The sequence below is a fragment of the Salvelinus alpinus genome, chromosome 35, assembly GCF_045679555.1.
Source record: "Salvelinus alpinus chromosome 35, SLU_Salpinus.1, whole genome shotgun sequence".
Lineage (NCBI taxonomy): Eukaryota > Metazoa > Chordata > Actinopteri > Salmoniformes > Salmonidae > Salvelinus > Salvelinus alpinus.
In genome coordinates this window covers 5,286,770-5,307,805 of record NC_092120.1, presented here as the reverse complement: position 1 = coordinate 5,307,805, position 21,036 = coordinate 5,286,770, and the positions used below count along the sequence as shown (strand labels likewise).

The following is a 21,036-nucleotide window of genomic DNA, read 5'->3' as shown; positions in this document are numbered from 1 at the left end:
GTTTCAAGTACATTGTTTAGATTGGCTAACCACAGCGGCTGCTTTGCAGAAGTACACTCTACAGTGCACTTCTTGGAACGTTCCCTAACCTCTCAGTTCTCCAGATAGAAGAGGCATACAAGAACTTTGACACTCTATCCAAGCCATTGATCTGCAGCATGGGGATGTCTGATGAAAAGCTTTTAGTTGACTCCCACTTTGGAAAGGTACAGGTTAGGTACAGGCCTCCTGTCTTACCAGCAGTCTCCAATCACTACGTGACCATAGTTCACCATAAGGAGACACCACCATTCCCTTCACTGCCCCTGGATGGCTACAGAATGGAGAGCAACTTTCAAGGCTGCACATTTGTGCTCAGTGAAGACCAGCTTCACAGTCTCTTCAGGTGAGAGAATACATAGAGACCCTCACTAATTAGAGAAGGGTGACTGGTACTACTTATGTGTACATGCAAAATAAAGTTCTTAGGCAGGATAGACTAAATAACAAGGGACAGGCTCCTTTATCTTTCAATTAATTTAAGAGAAACAAACCAATATCTGTCTTTGCAATTAATTAATTAATAATTTAAAATATTCAGATACATTTTTCTGTTCTCTTCTCACTGTAAATAAAAAGTATTTAACATTTTGTTTGGAGGATAAGCAGAGGTGTTTTATCAATAAATGGACTACAAGGTGTTAGACAATGTGGATGGTCCAATTTGTACGTCGCTCTGAATAAGAGCGTCTGCTAAATGACTTAAATGTAATGTAAATGATGGTCACAGAAAGAAAAAAACAGATGCATTGCAGTAGTAGCTCATTGCTCCTTGGCCCTTTGTAAGAAGGCAAGCCACAGCCCAGATGCAGTTGATGCTTCCCATCAGTGACATGAGGATCTCCTTGACATGGTAATATTCCACTGGAATAGCAAAGGTACTGCTCCCTTCTTCTGACGTCGAAGCCCACTAGAAGGTTCAATGAAATCTTAATTTCCTAACTTTCAATAAAGATGCCGCACCAACTAATAAGGTTAACGTCGTTAGCACTAACTTTTGCTAGGTAGCTAGCTAAAGAGACAAAGACAGAACACAATCGAATAACAAAAATCACTAACTGAACAGATAAACAGACTTTTCAACAAGAATGATAAACGCTATATAAATATGATTATATTAATATACTGAGGTAATGATAAAAACGAGGCTAGTACTGTACGGCTACAATCAGGCTGACAGGAAGCTATGTATCGGGTAGGAAGTTGAGCGGAAGTGGGCGTTGCTACGTTGATCAAAAGGTCTATTGGTTGAAACTTCAATGTCTGCGTATGAATGTTTTGCTCATCTTTCCTTCAGAAGGAAAACACTCAGATTGACAGAGACAGGAAATATGACACACCATTGCCGCACTAAATAATAATAACTTTTCTGATGCGTGAATTAATTATGAATGGATGGATATTGAAAGCGAAATAGATATACGAGCGAGCAGAACGATAATGGTGATTTGTCATTCCGTTATTGCGTCTCTGAATAGCCAACCAATGGACTCTGAGGTCTCACCCGGTTGTTGTCGCGGGAACTTTATGGAGCTATGAACACAAAACACTTGTTAGCTGCTACTGTAGCTAACGTTTGCAAATATAACAGTTTGTAAACCACCAGCCATGCATGTGTAGCTAGTTATACATGCATCACACTGATTGAATATTTCGGTGGAGTGCAAATAAGATAGCTAGCTAGAAGACACTGTTGCCAGCTATAGCTAGGTGGCTAACGCTTACTTAACTAAAGCCAGCTAGCTAGCTAGGTGGCTAACGCTAACTAAAGCCAGTTAGCTAATCAGCTTAGCTACAACCAAATCTTTTTTATAACTGCTACAACTGTCAAGGCTAGCTACCTAGCGAAATACACTAGCTAAATAAGCAAGCTCGACAATCTTGTGAAAAACTACATCCACGTTGGTTGCCTAGGTAACTAGCTAGATAGGAAGTTAAAGGGGCGTTTGAGTCTTGTTGGGTCGCAAACGTCTCACTATTGTTATCCTCCCATTTTTTTCGGCAAGATACAGGTAGCTACCCTAGCTACTTACAGGTAGCTAGCTAGTTACCTATCATCTTTGACTGGAATCATGGCACATCAATTGACGAAAGATGAGCTTGATGAACAGTTCGAGCAGTTTTTGAAAGAGGTGAGTTTAACGTTACTGCAGGCATGATAGTAGCACTATGTCTGCAATTCTGGGTGTTCATAGCTAAAGTTACTCACGAATGACGGCCCTTCTTTATATCCACACCAAAGATACTGATAACTAGCCTTTTCATCTGTGTCCATACTACTATGTATTCACCCAACCAACTAGCTAGATGGCTACTTTAACCTAGTAACCATTGACTTGTATTCAGTCTGTCTCAGATGACTCAGTGGATTTGGGTGGCAGTGCTATGCGCTCCAGTGTTCTGGACAGCCTGGGCAGAGCCTCTCAGAAACCACCACCAAAGAAGACATCAGCTGCCCCTGTGCCGTGGTGGCAGGAGGAGGACAGTGAAGAGACACCTGGCAGAGGTAAGCAAAGCCGGGGATGTGTAGGTTGATGTGCTTCAGTTCAGTTAGGATTCTCTCTCTCCCTGTGTGCGTGTGTGCTTGTCATTGGTTCATTCTCTGTGTATGTGTCTTTGTGCTTGCGTGTTTCAGGACATGCTGAAAGGTTATATCTTTAGAGGGACACTGTGACTCTGTGCTGATTTCTCATCTGCTCTGTAATTCCTGGAACATCTGTTGCATTTCATTGCAGCATCATAACATGTCCATCATAACCTGTTCCCTGCTGCTACTCCCCTGATAATTATGGTTTGACTCCTTTCATGAGTTCATCTTTGATTGGTTTACATCAGTCGACTCTTCATGACGCATTTGTATATCAGTCTTGTTCTCTAGCTGTCTGGCCCCCACCTTCTTCTCTCTTTTCTCTTCCATCTCCTCTTTCCTTCCACCTGTCTGAAGCAGAGGCTGCCAAACGCAGGTTCACTAAACCCAAAAAGCCCCAGCAGCAGGCTGTGGTGAAAACTCAGGAGGATGAGAGTGAGAGCAGCCCAATAAAAAGCCCCCCTCAGGGTATAGGAATCACTACTGTAACCCCCTAGTTTCTTAGGGCCACCCAATGGTACATTGTCTCCCAATCATTGGTGTTAGTACATTGACATGCTACCAACCTTCACTTTCTCTCATTAGCTTTAGTCCTGCCCTCTAACCTCTCCGTTGCTATATTTGTCTTGTTTTTTTGCCTTAGATCTTCTCTTCCTCCAAGCTAACCCTTAAATATTTCTAGCTCACATGTAGTAGTTCTCTCCTTTTGCCCACCTACTCTTTGAGGGTGTCCCTTTGATAGGAGAATTTTGTTCTCAAGGTACATAACCCAATTTAATTATATTACTCAAGTCTGCAAACCAGAATTTGTAAGATCCTGGTCGAATGAAACAGACGGAGGCCCAGCTAAAATAGTCAAAAAGGTTTATTCACGGGAACGTTCTAAAGTCAAGAATACAAAACAATTCATTTTATACTGACTTCTCACGCCCACTCATTCCCAAAACCATACACACAAACATACGCACACACTGTCTCACTACCCAGCCGACAGAGATTAGTGACCTTGTCCTTGACACGTACTCCCTGTTCTCTCCCAAATCTCTAGTCAGGTCGGCACCAAGCTCAGACAGTCTGTGTTTAAAATACCATAAAGACATATTGTCTTTACCCTAATTCTGACTAGGACTACACATTTATTGATTATGATTTTATACATTCTAATCACTTCCATACAATTATATGTATCAGGGCGGAATATTCTAATCATTCAAATTCAAATTAACAGATAATTCTCACCTATCACCCTTTCCCTGAGATCCTTTTATTTGTGTGTACAGAACATGATTCCTTTCTCATCTTTATCTACCCTCTTATCTTCCATTGGTTAGCTGTCACAGTGGAAGCCTCCACAAGGCCCACCCCCAAACCTCGCAGCAAAGCTCTGGATAGGCTCAGTCAGCTGGACAAGGTCCATGGAGCCAATCAGGATGCTTCTTCTCACATTGCTGCGGGGCCGGAAAATAACAGCCCAGAACACGACTCCTCCCACTCTGCCAGGCAGGGGAGCCCTCCCATGAACGAGAGCTCCCGTAATGCATCAGGAGAGAGGAGTCCTGAGGAGAGTACCTCTCTCCGTGACACACCAGTGGACAGTCACAGCAGTGATAGTGACTCACAGGCTCTTGAAGATGGTAAAGTCATAGTAGCTAGACTAGATACAAATCCCCAAAACCCTGGTAGACTAGTAGTTAGACTAGTATGGTATAATGATAGTAGCTAGAGACCGATCCAGACCTGCTGCCCTGGTAGACTAGAAAGTAGAGGCTAGAGGTGGATATTCAACATCAGTATGACTGTAGTCTCGTGTTGCCACACTTCCCAGACCTGTATCCACATTACAAAGGTGGGAATCAAGGTTTTTATGACTGAAACCATGATTAACCATGATTTTTGTGAAACATGGATTTAAAACATACTGTTTACTCTCTTTGTTTCCTTGTCACTTATTTTCATATTTATTCATTTTATTTTCCTCTGCTAATAGAGCGGTGTAAATTAACAAATTAAAAGCTTTGGAAAAAATAAAGAACTTTCTGGACCTGAAGGGCAGGTGTTATGGTTACTGGTGCTAAATCCGGTCATGTTCTATCTTCGCCAGACAATTCAGTGTGTCGAGGCGAGCTGTGATTCTGTGCTTCGAGCAAACTATTTTACCGTTAGTTTCAGCGCTTCATTTGGGCAAATATTTTCACTAGTAAAATTACTCCCAACTGCTTTAACTAGTCTAACTCTGGAGAGCCTGAGTTTAGCTCTTGTTTTTTTACTATAACCCGTGCTTGTTTTCCATTCTGTAAATGTCACGATGATCATTCAGTGCTGAAATGAAAAAGTTAGGCATGTTTTGCCATGGTGAGACTAAATGAGGAAAAGCTTTTTTTTATCTTGACAGCTATTTGTATTCCAAAATCATTTGAATATTTATGAGGATATGGAGCTTTTCTACAGTACCCTCCCTCCAGTAGACTGACAGCAAGTGGTTGTGGAGCTGAGATCAAAGTTAGCTCTACTGCTCTGTCTTCTCTTTTCTGTGTGTGCTGTTCCCCTCTTAATTGGACCGCATGGCCTTTGAGGGTCTCTGCAGGCCTGTGTACCCCAGGAAGTCAATATCCTGTGAATGATAAAACACAGAGCTAATGAGCTACATTACCATAGTGGGGTTTCAAACACGGTCTGGGATATTGACAGCTTGGTGTCCTCATGGACGGACTCCTTTTTTCTATTCTTTTTTTTAGCTCTTTAAAAAAAGATATATTACATCAAGTCCTATGCTGAGCTGTCTGACCACAATAAGGCCTATACAACAACCACAGGTCCTCTTTCAATTCAGGAAGTAGCCTAAAGCAAGAGCAATTTCTGTTTCCTGTAATTACCTGAATTGAACGGTCCATTACTTTTGTTGTTTTCCAGGATTGCTGAGATCTGAGAAGATGTTCTGTAAGTCTCTGAGAAGATCCCAGCCCATCCAGGAGGAGGAAGAGGAGCTGCAGCATCAGGGAGTAGAGAGGGGTTCGGAGGAGGAGGAGGGGGCAGAGCCTGTCATCTTCAGCAGAGACAGTCTGGAGCCTGAGGGTGAGTCTGCTCAGGAGGGATGGATAGATACTCTCTATGATGTCACCAGATCTAGCTCAATCCATTGCTAACCTGACATCAGGGTAGTGACATGAAAGCAGCTGTACGTGCCAGCTTTAAACTATTTTACTTTAAACTCTTTGAAAGTAGCAATGGTTGAAACATGTCTGTCTGTGTCTGCCCGTGATTTTGTCTACCCAGACTCTGTGATGGCGTCCGGACCAGGTCAGAACGCTGCAGTGGGTCTTGGTCTGGGCATGGACAGCCTGGAGGAGGAAGAGGAGAAGGCCCGCTTCTTTGCCCACCTGGAGGGAGGTGTGTCCTCCACAGTAGACTACTCCAGACTCAACAAAGATCTGGATTCCACCAGCGCCTCCACCACCGCTACCACCCTCAGGTATCTACCACACGCCACGGAGCTAAGGGGGGTGTTGTCTCTACACAATGGTCTCAGGTCGGTTTTGCGTTTCCACTTTCGAGTGGTTAAGGTTAGGACTTTGTGAAGACAAGCTGATCCTAGATCTGTAACTAGGGGCATCTTCACTCCGGAGCATGACACTCCGAGTCGCCCCAGGTCTAGCTGTAGCTGCCTTTTGAAGCCACTGCTGGGGTTGTCCCAAGGAGACCCTCAGTGTTGCAGACAGTGGCTGGGTAAGGTCATTACTGTCACTCCCAGCGTGTGATCTGTGAATGACACTTGTTCTGCTGTTTCTCCAGGAAGGCAGAGGCAGCTGTGGCGGGGGTCGATCAGAGAGAGGAGGAGAGAGCTATGGAGTCTGACCGACTCTCCCCAGGTAGGACAGATGATGCACTCATAGAATTAGGAATTATAATAATCATTTAATAGGATCTCTATGCTCACACTACTCCAGACCCTGCTTGGTTCAATAGGTTTTGTTTTCTTTCAAATACTTTGAAGTTGAGGGGGGTTTGCGCTTTTGGGACGATTCCGTTGGTTCAGTTGCAACAGGCAAGCTCAATCAATTGCCGTTAAGGTATTTGAAAGGAAACAAATCCTATTTGAACCCAGGTCTGTTGTCATTTACAGTGGCACTCTGTCAGACAAGTACTTGCACATACCTCATCTGCATGATTGTAGCTCATCAGTGAATCTGTCATTCTGTCTGTGCCTGCTGCAGCCTCCCCCCACTACAGCGAGGATGAGGACTTTGAAGATGAGGTCATTGAGGAGGTGAGACTACATTTTATGCGAGTCTGATTTGAAAATGTAGTCATTTAGTTCTAATAACGCTTTGTAAGGGAGTGATTTGAACCAGAGGTTTAAACCGAAAGTTGGTTGTAAATTGCGTCATGTAGAATTGCCCCATGATGAGTTGTAAGCAGGAGTTGTTCGTGCTGCTCACGTGCTAATCACTCTGGGTTAAAAAAGCCACAGTTTATAAAGGCAATAAGGCATTCAGCAGTTATCCCAGCTCTCTCTCAAGAGGTAGAGTGAGAAGAAGGGGTCTTTAATGGCGGGTGTGCCAGGTCTTGTCTGTGATTGGCTGAATATGTGGTGGACGACTGACTGCATGGCTCTTCTGTTTTGCTCATCTCGTTTGTTCTCTCTCCCTTTTTCTTTCAGGAGCCTAAAATACCTACCATGCTCACCAAAGGTATTATAAACCAACATCCATTTTTATTTTCTGGGTCAGAGTGGGTTTTTAATACAGCACAAGTATGTGTTTCATGTTTTATTAGCCGTATGTACTGCATACACATGGTTTACAACATCCAACAAAATGTTTACTTGCAGTTATCTTCTCGACAATGCAGCAACAATAATAAAATAGAAAAATACGAACCTAAAGTAAATGGCTCTGTAGAATAGAATTAACATTTTAGCATAAATATAATACAGGAAGGCACAATATAGTCCAGTATTTACATGTGTTTTGGGGCAAGGGCGATTGGGAAGCAAGTCTTTAGTGTGTGTGTGTTAGTGCTGCACGATATACGAAACTTCGGTACTTTTTCGATACTAGAATTCTTGTTACTTTCGGTACTTCTGTCAAATGTGTCTCACGGCGTCTACTGATTGAAAGAGGAACGTCTGTTTCTATCAGCACAGCCGATGTTCCCTTGTAGAGCGAGAGCACTGTTCCTGCTCCTCTTACTCTGAGGAATCACTGCACATATGCTGCACAGAAGTTAACACTTAAGTAATGCAACAAGGAGTTAACACTCAAATAATTTCAATGTTGAAACTGTTAATTACTGTTCACAAAACAATGTCCTTTACAGGCTAGAACACTTTGCAATGCAAGAAGATACTGGTAGCTTTCAGCTTTGTAGGCTAACTTGCCTTGCTAGCTTACAGCTGACGCTAACAACAATTCACTACCCTTGTACCTTGTTTGTGATATGAAAATATTGCTGGCTTCAAAGCTGATTCTCCCCAAAAACTTTATTCATTCACGTCGTCTTCCCCACCTCACGTCTCTCCCAGTCAAGGTCATTTTTGCTCAAGCCTTATGGAAAGCCTTCTGGGTCTTTGCGTGTCAAAAAAGATACACGTCAAATTGACACGCAAAGACCCAAATGCTGTTCCATAGAGCCTCGAACTGACTGTGTGTGTGTGAATGACGTCATGGGTCTTAAAAGAGACAGCCCACACTTTTCTAAAAGAAATGCAAATGTTGTTGATCAGTACAATAAAATAAATCCCAAATGGAAGTGAAACTGATTGTTTTTCATCTGTAGCCCCATGAAATCAGCCAAAACAAGTTCAATAACTCAATACATGCACACACTCTTATTGCTTCATCTTATTGCTTACCCAGTTGAGTTTTTTTGTGACTGGCTAATACACCTTCTTTTTTTGCTGTGGTATCGACTATTGTGATGGTATCGAGCATTGTGATACTAAACCTTGTATCGTGACAACACTAGTGTGTGTTGTGTACACAGTATGTATATACAGTGTCTCTGGTTCTTCTAACAGTACCCCTGTTTCGCAGGCATGTGATTTATTCCTGATGAATAATTTCCTGCTTTTATGACACCATCCTCTATTCATACAGTATTGAAACTGACCTACTCCTAAAATCAATATTCTATTTGTCCTGATCACATCATTTCCTGGTGTAAGTATCCCTCCATGATTCTCTGGACTCGACCGGTGAACTCCTGCCCCCTGGAGCGGACAGTGACACCAACGAGGAACCAGGGAGGAACCAGGGAGCAGAGGAGACCATAGAGACGGCACTACCAGGTGAGACCAGACTAGACAGACTATGTCAGGTCCTACTGGATGTAGCTATGTACCCCTAGACACTTATGTGGATTAGGCTTCATCTGTGTCAGTTTGGTGGTGGCGGATGATGGTGAACCTGGTGGTGTTCCTGTGTGGTCTGTGTAGCCCAGTCGTATGGCCAGAGTGGGGCCAGTGAGATGGAGGCTCTACAGGAGGCCTACAGACAGATCAGTGGCTCTCTGGAGGACTCAGACCATCATCACCACCCTTCATCACCAGTCAGGAGGGAGAGGAGGAGGAAGAGCAGTCCTGTTCCTGTCTCTCCCTCTGTACCTGAGCTCTCCAGAGGAACACTACTAGCACCAGTCTCCACCACAGAGTCAGGTTGGTCACCACAGAGTCAGGTTGGTCAGTCTCAAACACTGTCTGTGGTGAACCTGTCAAGTAAATAGAATATGGTTTTCAATCGTAACTAACTTGAGATCCACACATGTCCATCCTTATTCATATCTGACAAGATGGTACATTTGAAGTTTGTGTTGAGGTGTTACAAATAGACTTGAGTTTCTGATTGATTCTTGATTGATTGATTAACTTCGATGTGTTTTCTCAGAGCTGCCCACTGCAGAGGAGCTGATGCGTCCCATCCGACCAGACAGCATAGACGACACAAGAGGCTTCACTCTGCAACCTGCTAGGTGAGTCTACAGCTGTCTGTCACAGGGCTGTAGTAGGGAAGGACAACTGACACTCTCTGGAAGGTACAGAATGGAGTGGATAGACGTTAACATGAGCTGTGTGTTCACAGTGGGACCCAGTTCAGCCCAGAGAAGACTGGCCAGTCCTTATGCCATAGATCCCGTGAGTCAAGCCCAAGACGCTCAGCAGAGCCAGACACTCCTCCGGCCTCCCCAGGCCCCCGTCCCAGAAGCATCAGAGAGGAGGTACAGAGGCTGATGAAGCAGGATCAGGACAGCTCCTCCCCTGACCTGACCACTAAACCCAGCAACAAGAGAAGCCAGCAGGTAAGGGACGGGAACGGAGCCCTTGTTAATAAGCACTAAACCCTACCATACATAACCACACTGATTCAGGCTTTCACACCTACCTGAACTGTTTCCACATTACGTAGCCATTGCTCCGACATTGCTCATCCTAATATTGTATATATTTCTTAATTCCATTCTTTTACTTTTAGATTTGTGAATTGTTAGTGAATACTACACTGTTAGGAACACAAGAATTTCGCTACACCCACAATAACATCTGCTAAATATGTGTATGTGACCAATAACATTTGATTTGCATCAAAGGTGATTATCATTTACAATGTAGACGGTGACATGGCAATGATTTGTATATTGACAATATTATATTTTGCATAGGTTCCTGGACGCTCTACGGTAGCTGGTCCCTTCACATCCTCGTTGAGGAAGCCTTATGTTGCCCCTGGCAGAGGTAGAGTGGAGAGTAAACCATCAGCCGTGGCCACCAGGACCTCTGGAGCTAGGAAATCTGGTCCTACCAGACCTGGGGCTGCAGCCAAGCCCCCCTCTCCTCTAACCCAGAGGAAGCCTCTCAGCCAGCCAACATACCAGAGCCTCAGCCCCCTCCTCTCAGAGAAAGATAAAGGTAGGAGAAAAATAACTCCTCACACATTGACAACCAAAGCTAGTAGGTGTAGTGTAAGTGTGCTTAAAAAAGATATGTTAGAACTATATCTAAGTAGTATAGCACATAACAGTACTACAGTATAATACATAACACTAACATTTTCCACATGTTGCTGTGTGGTTGTACTCCTGATCCAGACTAATGTTGCTGTGTGGTTGTTCTCCTGATCCAGACTAATGTTGCTGTGTGGTTGTACTCCTGATCCAGACTAATGTTGCTGTGTGGTTGTACTCCTGATCCAGACTAATGTTGCTGTGTGGTTGTACTCCTGATCCAGACTAATGTTGCTGTGTGGTTGTACTCCTGATCCAGACTAATGTTGCTGTGTGGTTGTACTCCTGATCCAGACTAATGTTGCTGTGTGGTTGTACTCCTGATCCAGACTAATGTTGCTGTGTGGTTGTACTCCTGATCCAGACTAATGTTGCTGTGTGGTTGTACTCCTGATCCAGACTGTGGTGGTCTGAGGGTGAGCAGTGAGCTGGTGGCAGGGGTTCAGTCCTTCGCTGCCTTCCTCCAGCAGCAACATCGGATGGAGACGAGAGGTCGCCAGGATACCAGTCACACGGTCTCCTGGGAAACCAAAGGTCAACAGGAAGCCAGCCAGACTCAGGAGACTGAGTGTCCATCAGAGAAGAAAGTAAGTCAACATACTGGAGTAGTTTTTCAGTCTGTGGTGCATCAAGTTCGTTCATCAGTGTGCTGCAATTTCTTTTCAGGTAAGTATGATATTTTTCTCCGTTCACCTGGTCATATGATAGGGGTGTGACTTCTACTTTGTTGCGTTATCTAACCCAGCTGATTGCTCCTTGCTCTATCATAAGTCTGACTGATTTCAGTTTGGATCTTATGTAGTGTGTATTCATACCTGGATGAATATAGCAGTCCATTATTGTTGCCTTCTTGGTGCCGAATTTCGCAACATCTTTGTTTGTGCAATATTATGGCCTTCAATGCACATTCAAGTGCTAGCAACTATCCATTATAAAGACTCTAACCATGTGTTACCCCTCTGTCAGAGTGAGCCCAGGGAGGAGGGCCGGTCTGGGGAGGTGGAGGAGAGCCCCCTAGTGTCCAGGCTGAGACTGCAGCTAGCCCAGAGGGAGAGAGAGCTCCACACCAGAGAGGAAGAGCTACTGCTGCAGCATGACACAGAGCTCAGCTCACTGAGACAGGAGAACTACCTCCTGCAGAGCAAGGTAGAGGGAGACACACACACTTACATTCACATGGACAGTCATGTCTCTAAAGAGTATAGTTCCATCTGTTTGGCCACCTGTGACTTCCTACATCCTTCTATTGTAACAGAAAAGAACATGTTCTCCATGACTGTCGGAACAGTTTAAAACCCCTACGTCAGCACTCCTGTTGCTATGGCACTGCTCATTTTATTTAGCTGCTTTGTGTGTCTGACTTTTGTAATACTGTTATTCAAGCTATTGAATAAAGCAGTTGTGAAGGACCCAGCTGACACAGGAGCAAAATAAAATATTCCATTAAACAATAGTTATCTAAGATATCTCTGCCATCCACTGAAGGCCAGTTAAATTAGCTCAAACTGTATTTTGTGAACTCAAAACTGTAGTAGATGCATACATCACTCGTGTTATTTGTTATGTGTACTGAGTCTTGTCCCCTGTGTTTCAGCTGCACAGTACGGAGGAGGCCAACAGCAGGCAGAAGGGCCGGTTGGGTCTCGGTCTGGACGGGCCCTTGGACCCCCTCACTGAGGACAAACTCAGACTGATAGAGAAAGAGGTGAAGGAACAGGAGACCATCATCCAGGGATACCAGCAGGTCTGTACACGTCTGTTTGTCTCTGTCTACTCTGTGATTGTTTGGCCGTCTCTCTTGGTCTTTTCTCTTCCAGTCTGTTTTAAGGAAACAAGACTTAAATGTACTGCATTTGTTCAGCGCCAGGCTGGCGGTGACTCATTGGCTTTGAATCCATCCCAATTACCCGGAGTCTCTGTGACTGCAGAGGTTATATATACAGGCCACTGTTCAGGGTAATGGAATTCCTCTGTTCACTGACTTAATTCCAGGAGGGGGTGTGGGTTTGTAGCAGGCAGCACAGTTAGCCTTTTTTCCTCCAGATTGTGACCAGCTTAGAGATGTGACAATAACACTGTCTGATAACCTCTCATAATTACAGAGCCTACAGCCGAGCTCCTAGAATCAGTGGCTACAGTACACACACCACCAAGGTGGAACTGTAGCCGTTCTTAATTAGGCATGCTGAATGCATTCCCTCATCTCACAGCTTCTAATCCTATTCCTTTCTAGTTTGATTTGATGTAGGTTAAATGCGTAGAACAGGTATTTCTGATTAAACTAATTTACCCAGATGGCCTATAGTTGAGACAATGTGATTCTCTCTCTCTCCTTGCGGTGTGTGTGGGTAACAGGAGAATGAGAAGTTGTACCTGCAGATGAAGGCTCTTCAGGCTCAGAGTAAACTCAATGAAGAGGCCATGTTCATAGAGAACCAGAGGCTGCTAAACGAACTGGCCCTTACCAAGTGAGTTGACTCATACATATGCACAGACGCGTACCTATCCACGTCATTGAATGTTAACACTGACTCTTATTTATGCCCAGGGAGCAGATGAGCAACTCGCCGAGGACTGTGGGTAATGTAGGCTGTGTGGCCCATATTCAGCGCATCACACAGCTGCTGGGCCAGATGCAGGCAGCACAGGTGAGTGTTCAGTCACACAACCACCTCTAAAAGGAAGGCCTAGATGTTGCTTTGGAGATGAAACAATCAACTCATCTTAAAAGGGAAAGACCAGTCTCACCTTTGACTGTGTGTGTGTGTGCAGAGGACTGAAGAGAGACTGGTGGAGGAGACCCACAAGCTGAAGCAGGAGAAACAGGCCCTGGAGGTGGACCTTCAAATGATGAGGAAAGAGAGAGACCTGGCCAAAGCGCAGGTCGTCTACACCTCAGGTTAGTGCGTGAGAGACATGGAGGCTTGACTGTGGAATCAAACCTCTTGTTTCTACTCCCAAAGGACAATGTTCCCTGTTTCAGATCCAGTGACTTTTCCAGACGTGTGGTTTAAACCTCCATTAAAACATCCCATTGTTGTGGTTGACAGTCAAGTGGAGCTCTGTGACATGCTGTGGTCTGTATTATCCTTGTCTCTGCCAGGGGATAAGAGCTTTGAGCTGCAGGTGGCAGAGGACAGGCATAAGGAGGAGGTGTGTGTTCTGAAGAAGAGGCTCCAGTGGTATGCTGAGAACCAGGAGCTGCTGGACAGAGACTCTGCCAGACTGAGGACTGCCACCGCAGACACACACAAACTCACAGAGCAGGTAGGACCCAAAGCACCGAGCAGGTAGGACCCAAAGCACCGAGCAGGTAGGACCCAAAGCACCGAGCAGGTAGGACCTAAAGCACAGAGCAGGTAGGACCAACTCGACCTTATATGAGAGTGTGTATTGTATTTCTGTCATTTCCTGTACGTCAATATTTTGAATGAAACGTTTGCTCCTCCAATCAGGTGGAAAAGCTGAAGATGGAGGTGGGGAAGAGAGCCAATCAGAGTAAGACTAAAGAGAGAGCTGGAGACGCTAAGAGGATACAGGACCTAGAAAGACAGGTGAGTCAGTTGAGAAATATTTCCTGTGCATGTGTGCATGCACGTATCCCTGAATAGCGGCATACCTCTCCTTTCTCTCATGACTCATGCCATATTTCTGTTCCCTTTCTCTCCCAGGTGAAGGAGATGGAGAAGATTCTCAGACAGAGGAACCCTAACTCCCTCCCAGCGCTCATCTACGCTGCAGCCAACGCACCTGCGCTGGATGAGGATGGAGGGGCCAAGAGCTCCCCGCCCAATCAGACCAGGGCCCTATTGGAGCGGCGCATCCAGAGGCTGGAGGCGGAACTAGAGAGCCGTGACGACGAGGCCAAACGCAGCCTCCGAGCCATGGAACAGCAGTACCAGCGGATTAAGGTCTGTTCATACTCTCAGCTGAGTGGCACTGTTATGCACTCATACAACCCTGTGTTACCATTCCCTGTCACTAGGCCTCACAGTCCTGTACCAATTAGCACTCTACACGTACTTACTCCGACTTACTCCGACGTACATGGCCTTGCTGTAAACACAACCGCTTCAAACTGCCACTTAGAACTACCTGAAGATGTTCATCCTCAACACAAAACACTCTGAATGTCCTCTCTCACACAAAGGAAAGATAAGAACAGGGTGATGAGTCCTCGCTGTTCCCCCAGTTCTCTTCATGTCTATTTGGAGAGGGGTCAGAGGGCAAGTTCCAACAGCCTTGTACAACACAACACTTGAATTGACAGTTCTGTCCGACACTCGCGGTGGAGACGTTGAGGATGTCAGTGATTCATCCTCTGTATAATATTTGTTATCCTTTCCAAATGTGTGATGTCATTAGTCTTAATGTAAGGTTTCATTAGACCAACACTGCACCAGGGGGAAAAAGCTTTTTCTCAGGAAATGTGTTGTGAGATCAATAAATTGTATCTATGGAAATAAATCCCCTAAATATAAAAGTAGACTAATTTACAGTGTGTGTGTCTGTAGCTCCAGTATGAGCAGCAGATCAGTGATCTGGAGCAGCGGTTAACCCAGAAACACCAGGTCCAGACCGGGTCTCCTGGGGTCTGGCAGGCCCAGGTCCGCTCCCTGCAGCAGGAACTGGAGCTCCTGAAGGAGAACCATCAGAGTAGAGAGAGAACCCTACAGGCTGAGGTCCACTCCCTACAGGAGCAGCTCACACAACAGGCACAGGTAGGCCTACCTCTCTCTTGTCTACCTGCCTTCTTGTCTACTTAGCCCACCTAAGAGGAAATTAGTCTTAATAATTCATCCTGGATAATTGTTTTAAATGTATGTAATGTTATCTGGAGCATGTGTATTTTATTTAAATCAATGAATCAGTCTACCACCGAGCCAGAGAGAGCCCCCCAACGCAGCCCGTCCCGACACCAGCGCCAAGCAGAGACGGCCCTGGGGGTCCGGATAGAGAGACTCAACCAGGAGCTGTCAGCCAAGACCCGCAGCGTCCAGGAGCTGAGCCGCACCGTGGAGAGACTCCAGAGGGAGAGGAAGACCATGCTGTGTGGTCCTGGCCCCAGATCGGATGGCCGTGTTGGGCCTGGGGAGGCCAGACGGCAGGCGGCCGGATCCAAAGGACCCATGGTGGTGGTGGCTACCCCAGGGGAGAGGGGAGGCACGGTAGGAGAGACCGCAACCTTCCCTCCCACTCAAGATGAGAAGGATTACCAGCCCACAGCGTTCTCTGGGAGCCACATCTCAGAGGTGCTGCAGGAGAGCGAGGGGTTAAGGCTGCGTCTGGAGCAGCTGGAGCTGCAGAGTGACAAGGAGAGGGTGGTACTGCAGGCTGCAGCCGCACAGGCCCAGGCCGAGCTGCGCAGGTATGTAGACACACACACACACACACACTCATTTTGAATCCTTTATTTAGACCCACAATAAGACCTTTCAGTACAAAGGACTCCAGTAGTTCAGTGGTTGTACAGGTGCCTGACTCATTGGTAGAATGTTGTTCATTGCTGGAGCTTCTATAAGGCTTTTCACAATTGTGTACGAACACAGTTTCCTCCATACAGACATACTGGAATATTCCTGCGCAGTTTACAGCCATGTGCTCATCGTTGAGCTTATAATATGAAGAAATAAAACGTTATCAACATTTTAAGCTAAATGGTCTGATCTGTTTCATCAGCCTCATTGCTTTTTAAATTGCATGTGCAGCGGTTGTATTTATTTGGGATCTATCGTCCCAGAGTCTGTTTTGAAGACATTTTTTAGGGAGGATGGGACGCCCTTAATTTCAAGCCCTGGAGGGAATTATTTTATAAAGGCATAGAAAGAATTTGGTTGTAATTGTAATGTTGCAATATTTTATAAACTACCAAGAGTGGCCAATCTTCCTCCAGGGGAGTCTTAAAGGGGCAGTGTTGTATTTTGAGACAGGCTTTAACATGCAAGGAAGCCAATAGGCAGAGTGTAGCTTACATTTCTGTCTGATACTCTATGGTAAAGAAGATAGTAATGCATTTTGTTTTGTGAAGTAAAATGGTGTTACAGAGAAGAATTGGGGGGACAAGTGGCCTAAGCTTTTGGACAAAGTGAATGTCAAGCCCTGCACCTAATGAGCTGTTTTTCTCTGGCAGCCCTGCTGAAAACTGCAGCCCACACTAATGCACTTTTCCGAGACCACCAAAAATAAACTCCCAAAAATGGCTCTCTGTGGCTCTCTATAGCTGAAGCCTAAATATATAATTGCAATGCACTCAGAGAGATGTCAACATGATTCTCAATCCCAAATAGACCCAAAATCCCTACACCCTACACATTTGATACATGCTTTTGATGCCGTGCCATTCATCCATCCATTACATTGAAATAGTCCTCCGATTTTAAAGTCACACCAGCCTCCACTGGTATGTAATATGCTACAGTGTATGGTGGTGTTCACTACCTCCGGGGTCCAGGATCCTCATTTATAAACGTTGCATTCATTTTGCACTAAATATTTGCGTAAGCCATTTCTGAAAAGAATGCGTACGTATACAAATATTGCTTCCAATATAAATCCTAAAACTGAACGCGTCGTGAACAAGCATTATAACTCCGCCTGGAAAACGCCAATCATTCACCTATTATGGTGACAACACCCTTATTGTCCCAGTTCATTTGGAACTGTTGGAATTAGCCCAAAGCGGTTTCTAATAGAAATGGCAAATGTTTTTGCATCTTATTATACTTTCCTATTTTTTTCTTTTTTTTATGAATGAGTGTCATCCCTTATTTGCATAAAATACTACTTGCCTCCTTGCAATGCATTACTTCAACCACTATAAATTGTGTGTACGCATGGTCTACAGTTTACGAGGAGGTAAGCACATTCTCACCTCAACTTTTTAATTTTGTAAATGCCAGCTTTTGTCTGAATGCATGTTTTGTGGGGGTTTTGTACGTACGTATTGTTGTAAATAAGGCCACGGGTGTGCTGACCACCAGAGGATTAGGGTTAGATGATATATGATGGTGTATCATGTTTCTACCTATCCTGCAGGGTCCAGCGCCCTATACTACATACCTGGTTTGAGGAGTTAGTGAGGTGACTTTGGTGAACTCTGAGTTCAACTCAGGATAACCTGTACTATGAAAGCGGGCTCCCCTTTTAGCCAGGTCCATTTCTAACGAACCTGCTCCAAGGCAGGCTAACTCATGGCTGACTCCATTTATCCTGAATGAAGTGTCTGAGCCACGAGTTGAGGATCAATTCATTCAGATTCCCAACCTCTCGCAAAGATTACGTCATCCCCTTCCTTTGTGGAAGACGACTGATTTAGTAAAATATTTAAGCAATGTTTTTTGTTTAAAATGCTTCACATTACACATTTAGTAATGACAGAATGCATTTGAATGCAACACAGACGGTGTCCCTGGCCATCTGGTGTTGGCAGCACCTTGTAACAACATCTGAATGCGTCAGACAGGGCACACTGATCTACATACTAATCACAGGTCATCTCATTGAAAGAGGATAATTGTTTCCGCGGGTCGCTAAATTAGCATTACACAAGCTGGATTAAATGTAAAAGGCTTTGAAAATAAAACGCTTGGTATCCGCTCTGTTGACATCTTAGAGAGATGCTTGTTTTTGTGAGAAATCTGAGAACAGGATTTTCAAATGTAATATGGAAAGCCTATACTAAAACATGAAAATACATGTCATGTCTCAATCTATATCCATCTTATATCCATCTTGTTTGATGTCCTATGGATTTGAGAAAAAAGATGAGTTCAACAGGAAAGTGTGTGCGTGTTACTGTTTGTAGGTCGTAGTGAATACCAGTTGTCTCATGCTGTATTGTGTTAAATAAGGAAGGGCAGCAGAGGTTTAGTAGCAGCTTGGCCTGGCTGTTTCATGACATTACCATATGAATTATAATCAGCGTCACTAAAATACACAGTCGACAAAGCCATTATTGACATCGAAACGTGAACCTAAACTGATCATTTGGGTGGTTTTGTGTTGTTTTGGCTGCCTGTTTTTGTGTACTTTTGGGTTGTTTTGGGTACCAGTTTGTGGTTGTTTTGGGTACCAGTTTGTGGTTGTTTTGGGTACCAGTTTGTGGTTGTTTTGGGTACCAGTTTGTGGTTGTTTTGGGTACCAGTTTGTGGTTGTTTTGGGTACCAGTTTGTGGTTGTTTTGGGTACCAGTTTGTGGTTGTTTTGGGTACCAGTTTGTGGTTGTTTTGGGTACCAGTTTGTGGTTGTTTTGGGTACCAGTTTGTGGTTGTTTTGGGTACCAGTTTGTGGTTGTTTTGGGTACCAGTTTGTGGTTGTTTTGGGTACCAGTTTGTGGTTGTTTTGGGTACCAGTTTGTGGTTGTTTTGGGTACCAGTTTGTGGTTGTTTTGGGTACCAGTTTGTGGTTGTTTTGGGTACCAGTTTGTGGTTGTTTTGGGTACCAGTTTGTGGTTGTTTTGGGTACCAGTTTGTGGTTGTTTTGGGTACCAGTTTGTGGTTGTTTTGGGTACCAGTTTGTGGTTGTTTTGGGTACCAGTTTGTGGTTGTTTTGGGTACCAGTTTGTGGTTGTTTTGGGTACCAGTTTGTGGTTGTTTTGGGTACCAGTTTGTGGTTGTTTTGGGTACCAGTTTGTGGTTGTTTTGGGTACCAGTTTGTGGTTGTTTTGGGTACCAGTTTGTGGTTGTTTTGGGTACCAGTTTGTGGTTGTTTTGGGTACCAGTTTGTGGTTGTTTTGTCTGACCGCATGTTTATGGTAATTAGTAGCACCATTCCAAAAGCCTGTTTTACACCATATCCTGATGAATTTTGTTTCATTTTGATCTCTGCATAAATCAAATGTGGCACTGACTCGCCCATGGATTGATGTTTCAGCATTGTCACAATGAAGAGTTCAGCGTTTGGCTAGCCACGTGCGATATGCACACAGTTACAAGCCTGCTAGAGTTGGTGGCAGGCGGACAAGCAATATCCGTCATACGGATGAAGCCTGAGCTGGAATGTGAAGCTAGCTGAAGCTGGCTAGTTTTAGAAAACCCTGAGTAAATCTAGCTAACATCGTAGTCACCCCTCTGAGGCGCTGGGTTGAGGATGCTAGATGATTCATGGTGGTGTATCTACCTGTCCTGCAGGGTACAGCAGCATTCAGCAGAGCAGGTGTCCTCTCTCAGGGCTGACCATCAGAGGGAGCTGGAGCGCCTGCTTACCGGCCACGCCCTCGCCCACTCCTCCTCTAAAGTGGCCGAACTGACCAATCAGGTGACCGCGCAGGAGGTAAAGGCTCACAATGGACCAATCACATGTGAACTGAAAGTTATTGGTGGTGTTCCAGGTATAACGTATCAACTGGATAAATGGGGTTGTTTTTATGAACCTTCAGATCATGGTGCAGCATTTGCGTGACCAGGTGAAGGAACTGCAGGGGACCAAGGATGCTCTGGCTGTGTCCAAGCTGAGGGAGGACACCCTACAGAACCAGGTACTCAACTTCATCAACACACTAGTGTTGTCACAGCAAGGAAACAACACAAGGTGACTATTTCCTGGGGAAAGCACAACATTAATGCTTGTTTCATCTCTTTAGCTGACAAGGCTGTTGGAGGAGCTGAAGCAGGCCAAGGAGTGCCACAGCCCAGAGCTCCGACACTTCACTAGCCTGGAGAGAAAGATCCACAGCATGGAGCTACGACACACTCAGAGGGAGAAAGAGCTCCAGCAGGTGAACACACACACACACAAACAGAGGAAGAAAGAGCCGCTGCAGGTAAATCCACTCACAGAAAGAACACTGAATAACACACTGACCAAACACTGAACATTAACACACATGCCCTCGGTGCCATCCTGCAGGTGATAGGTCAGACTCGGCTGGTGGTGGAGGCTGAGCAGCAGTCTGATGTGGAGCGTTGGAGGAGGCTGGCTCAGGGGAAGACCCGGGAGCTGGAGGTCTTCCGTCTGGAACTGGACTCTATCCTGGACATCTTGAGAGAACTTCAGAGACAGGGAGTGGTCATCCCTGCTCCGGACCGGGCTTCTGCTGTACCCTTCAGCTGGAGGACCTGAACCATAGGACATAGGCTCTTTCTAATTACTTACAAATCTGTCCTCACCTTGTCTGATCTGAAAGAATTGACCAGGCGAAAGCCAGCCTAATGATGAGCTTCCACTATTTAAGTATTTTTTTGTTCAGTGTAGATAAAGGGGAGGAGAGGGCGGATTTGTAAGGAATTGAGAGCCAACTCTCACACCCTTTAGGAGAACCCATCATTGTGCTGAACAATCAGGTTATTTCTTTTTGTAGATTTGTATTTTTATACTTGATCATTTGGAATTTATTTTAAGTTATTCAATGCGTGTTAGAAAAATAAAGGACCTTTTGTATAATTTTTTCCTATGTGTGTGTTTGAATTTGTAACAAGT

General features: G+C 44.9%; 1 protein-coding gene across 3 annotated transcripts; it reads left to right on the top strand.

Annotated features, from left to right (window-relative positions):
- Positions 1 to 1,259: 1,259 nt before the first annotated feature.
- LOC139564225 (centrosomal protein of 162 kDa-like) lies at positions 1,260 to 21,005 on the top strand. 3 transcript variants are annotated; one of them, XM_071383563.1, is made up of 28 exons: positions 1,260 to 2,171; positions 2,386 to 2,545; positions 3,958 to 4,260; positions 5,537 to 5,698; positions 5,900 to 6,095; positions 6,416 to 6,492; positions 6,838 to 6,890; positions 7,284 to 7,314; positions 8,790 to 8,912; positions 9,060 to 9,278; positions 9,508 to 9,592; positions 9,703 to 9,919; positions 10,280 to 10,526; positions 11,021 to 11,208; positions 11,588 to 11,767; positions 12,216 to 12,365; positions 12,977 to 13,089; positions 13,170 to 13,269; positions 13,394 to 13,520; positions 13,725 to 13,888; positions 14,077 to 14,175; positions 14,293 to 14,532; positions 15,136 to 15,342; positions 15,493 to 15,989; positions 19,749 to 19,890; positions 19,997 to 20,095; positions 20,201 to 20,335; positions 20,467 to 21,005. In XM_071383563.1, exons 1-28 carry the CDS (start codon positions 2,112 to 2,114, stop codon positions 20,677 to 20,679), a joined length of 4,587 nt encoding a protein of 1,528 aa, XP_071239664.1. In that variant the 5' UTR covers positions 1,260 to 2,111; the 3' UTR covers positions 20,680 to 21,005. The 3 variants fall into 3 exon arrangements, with proteins under 3 accessions (XP_071239664.1, XP_071239663.1, XP_071239665.1); XM_071383562.1 differs by having other exon boundaries at positions 20,201 to 20,380; XM_071383564.1 differs by lacking the exon at positions 3,958 to 4,260 and having other exon boundaries at positions 1,261 to 2,171; positions 20,201 to 20,380.
- The last annotated feature ends 31 nt before the right edge of the window (positions 21,006 to 21,036 follow it).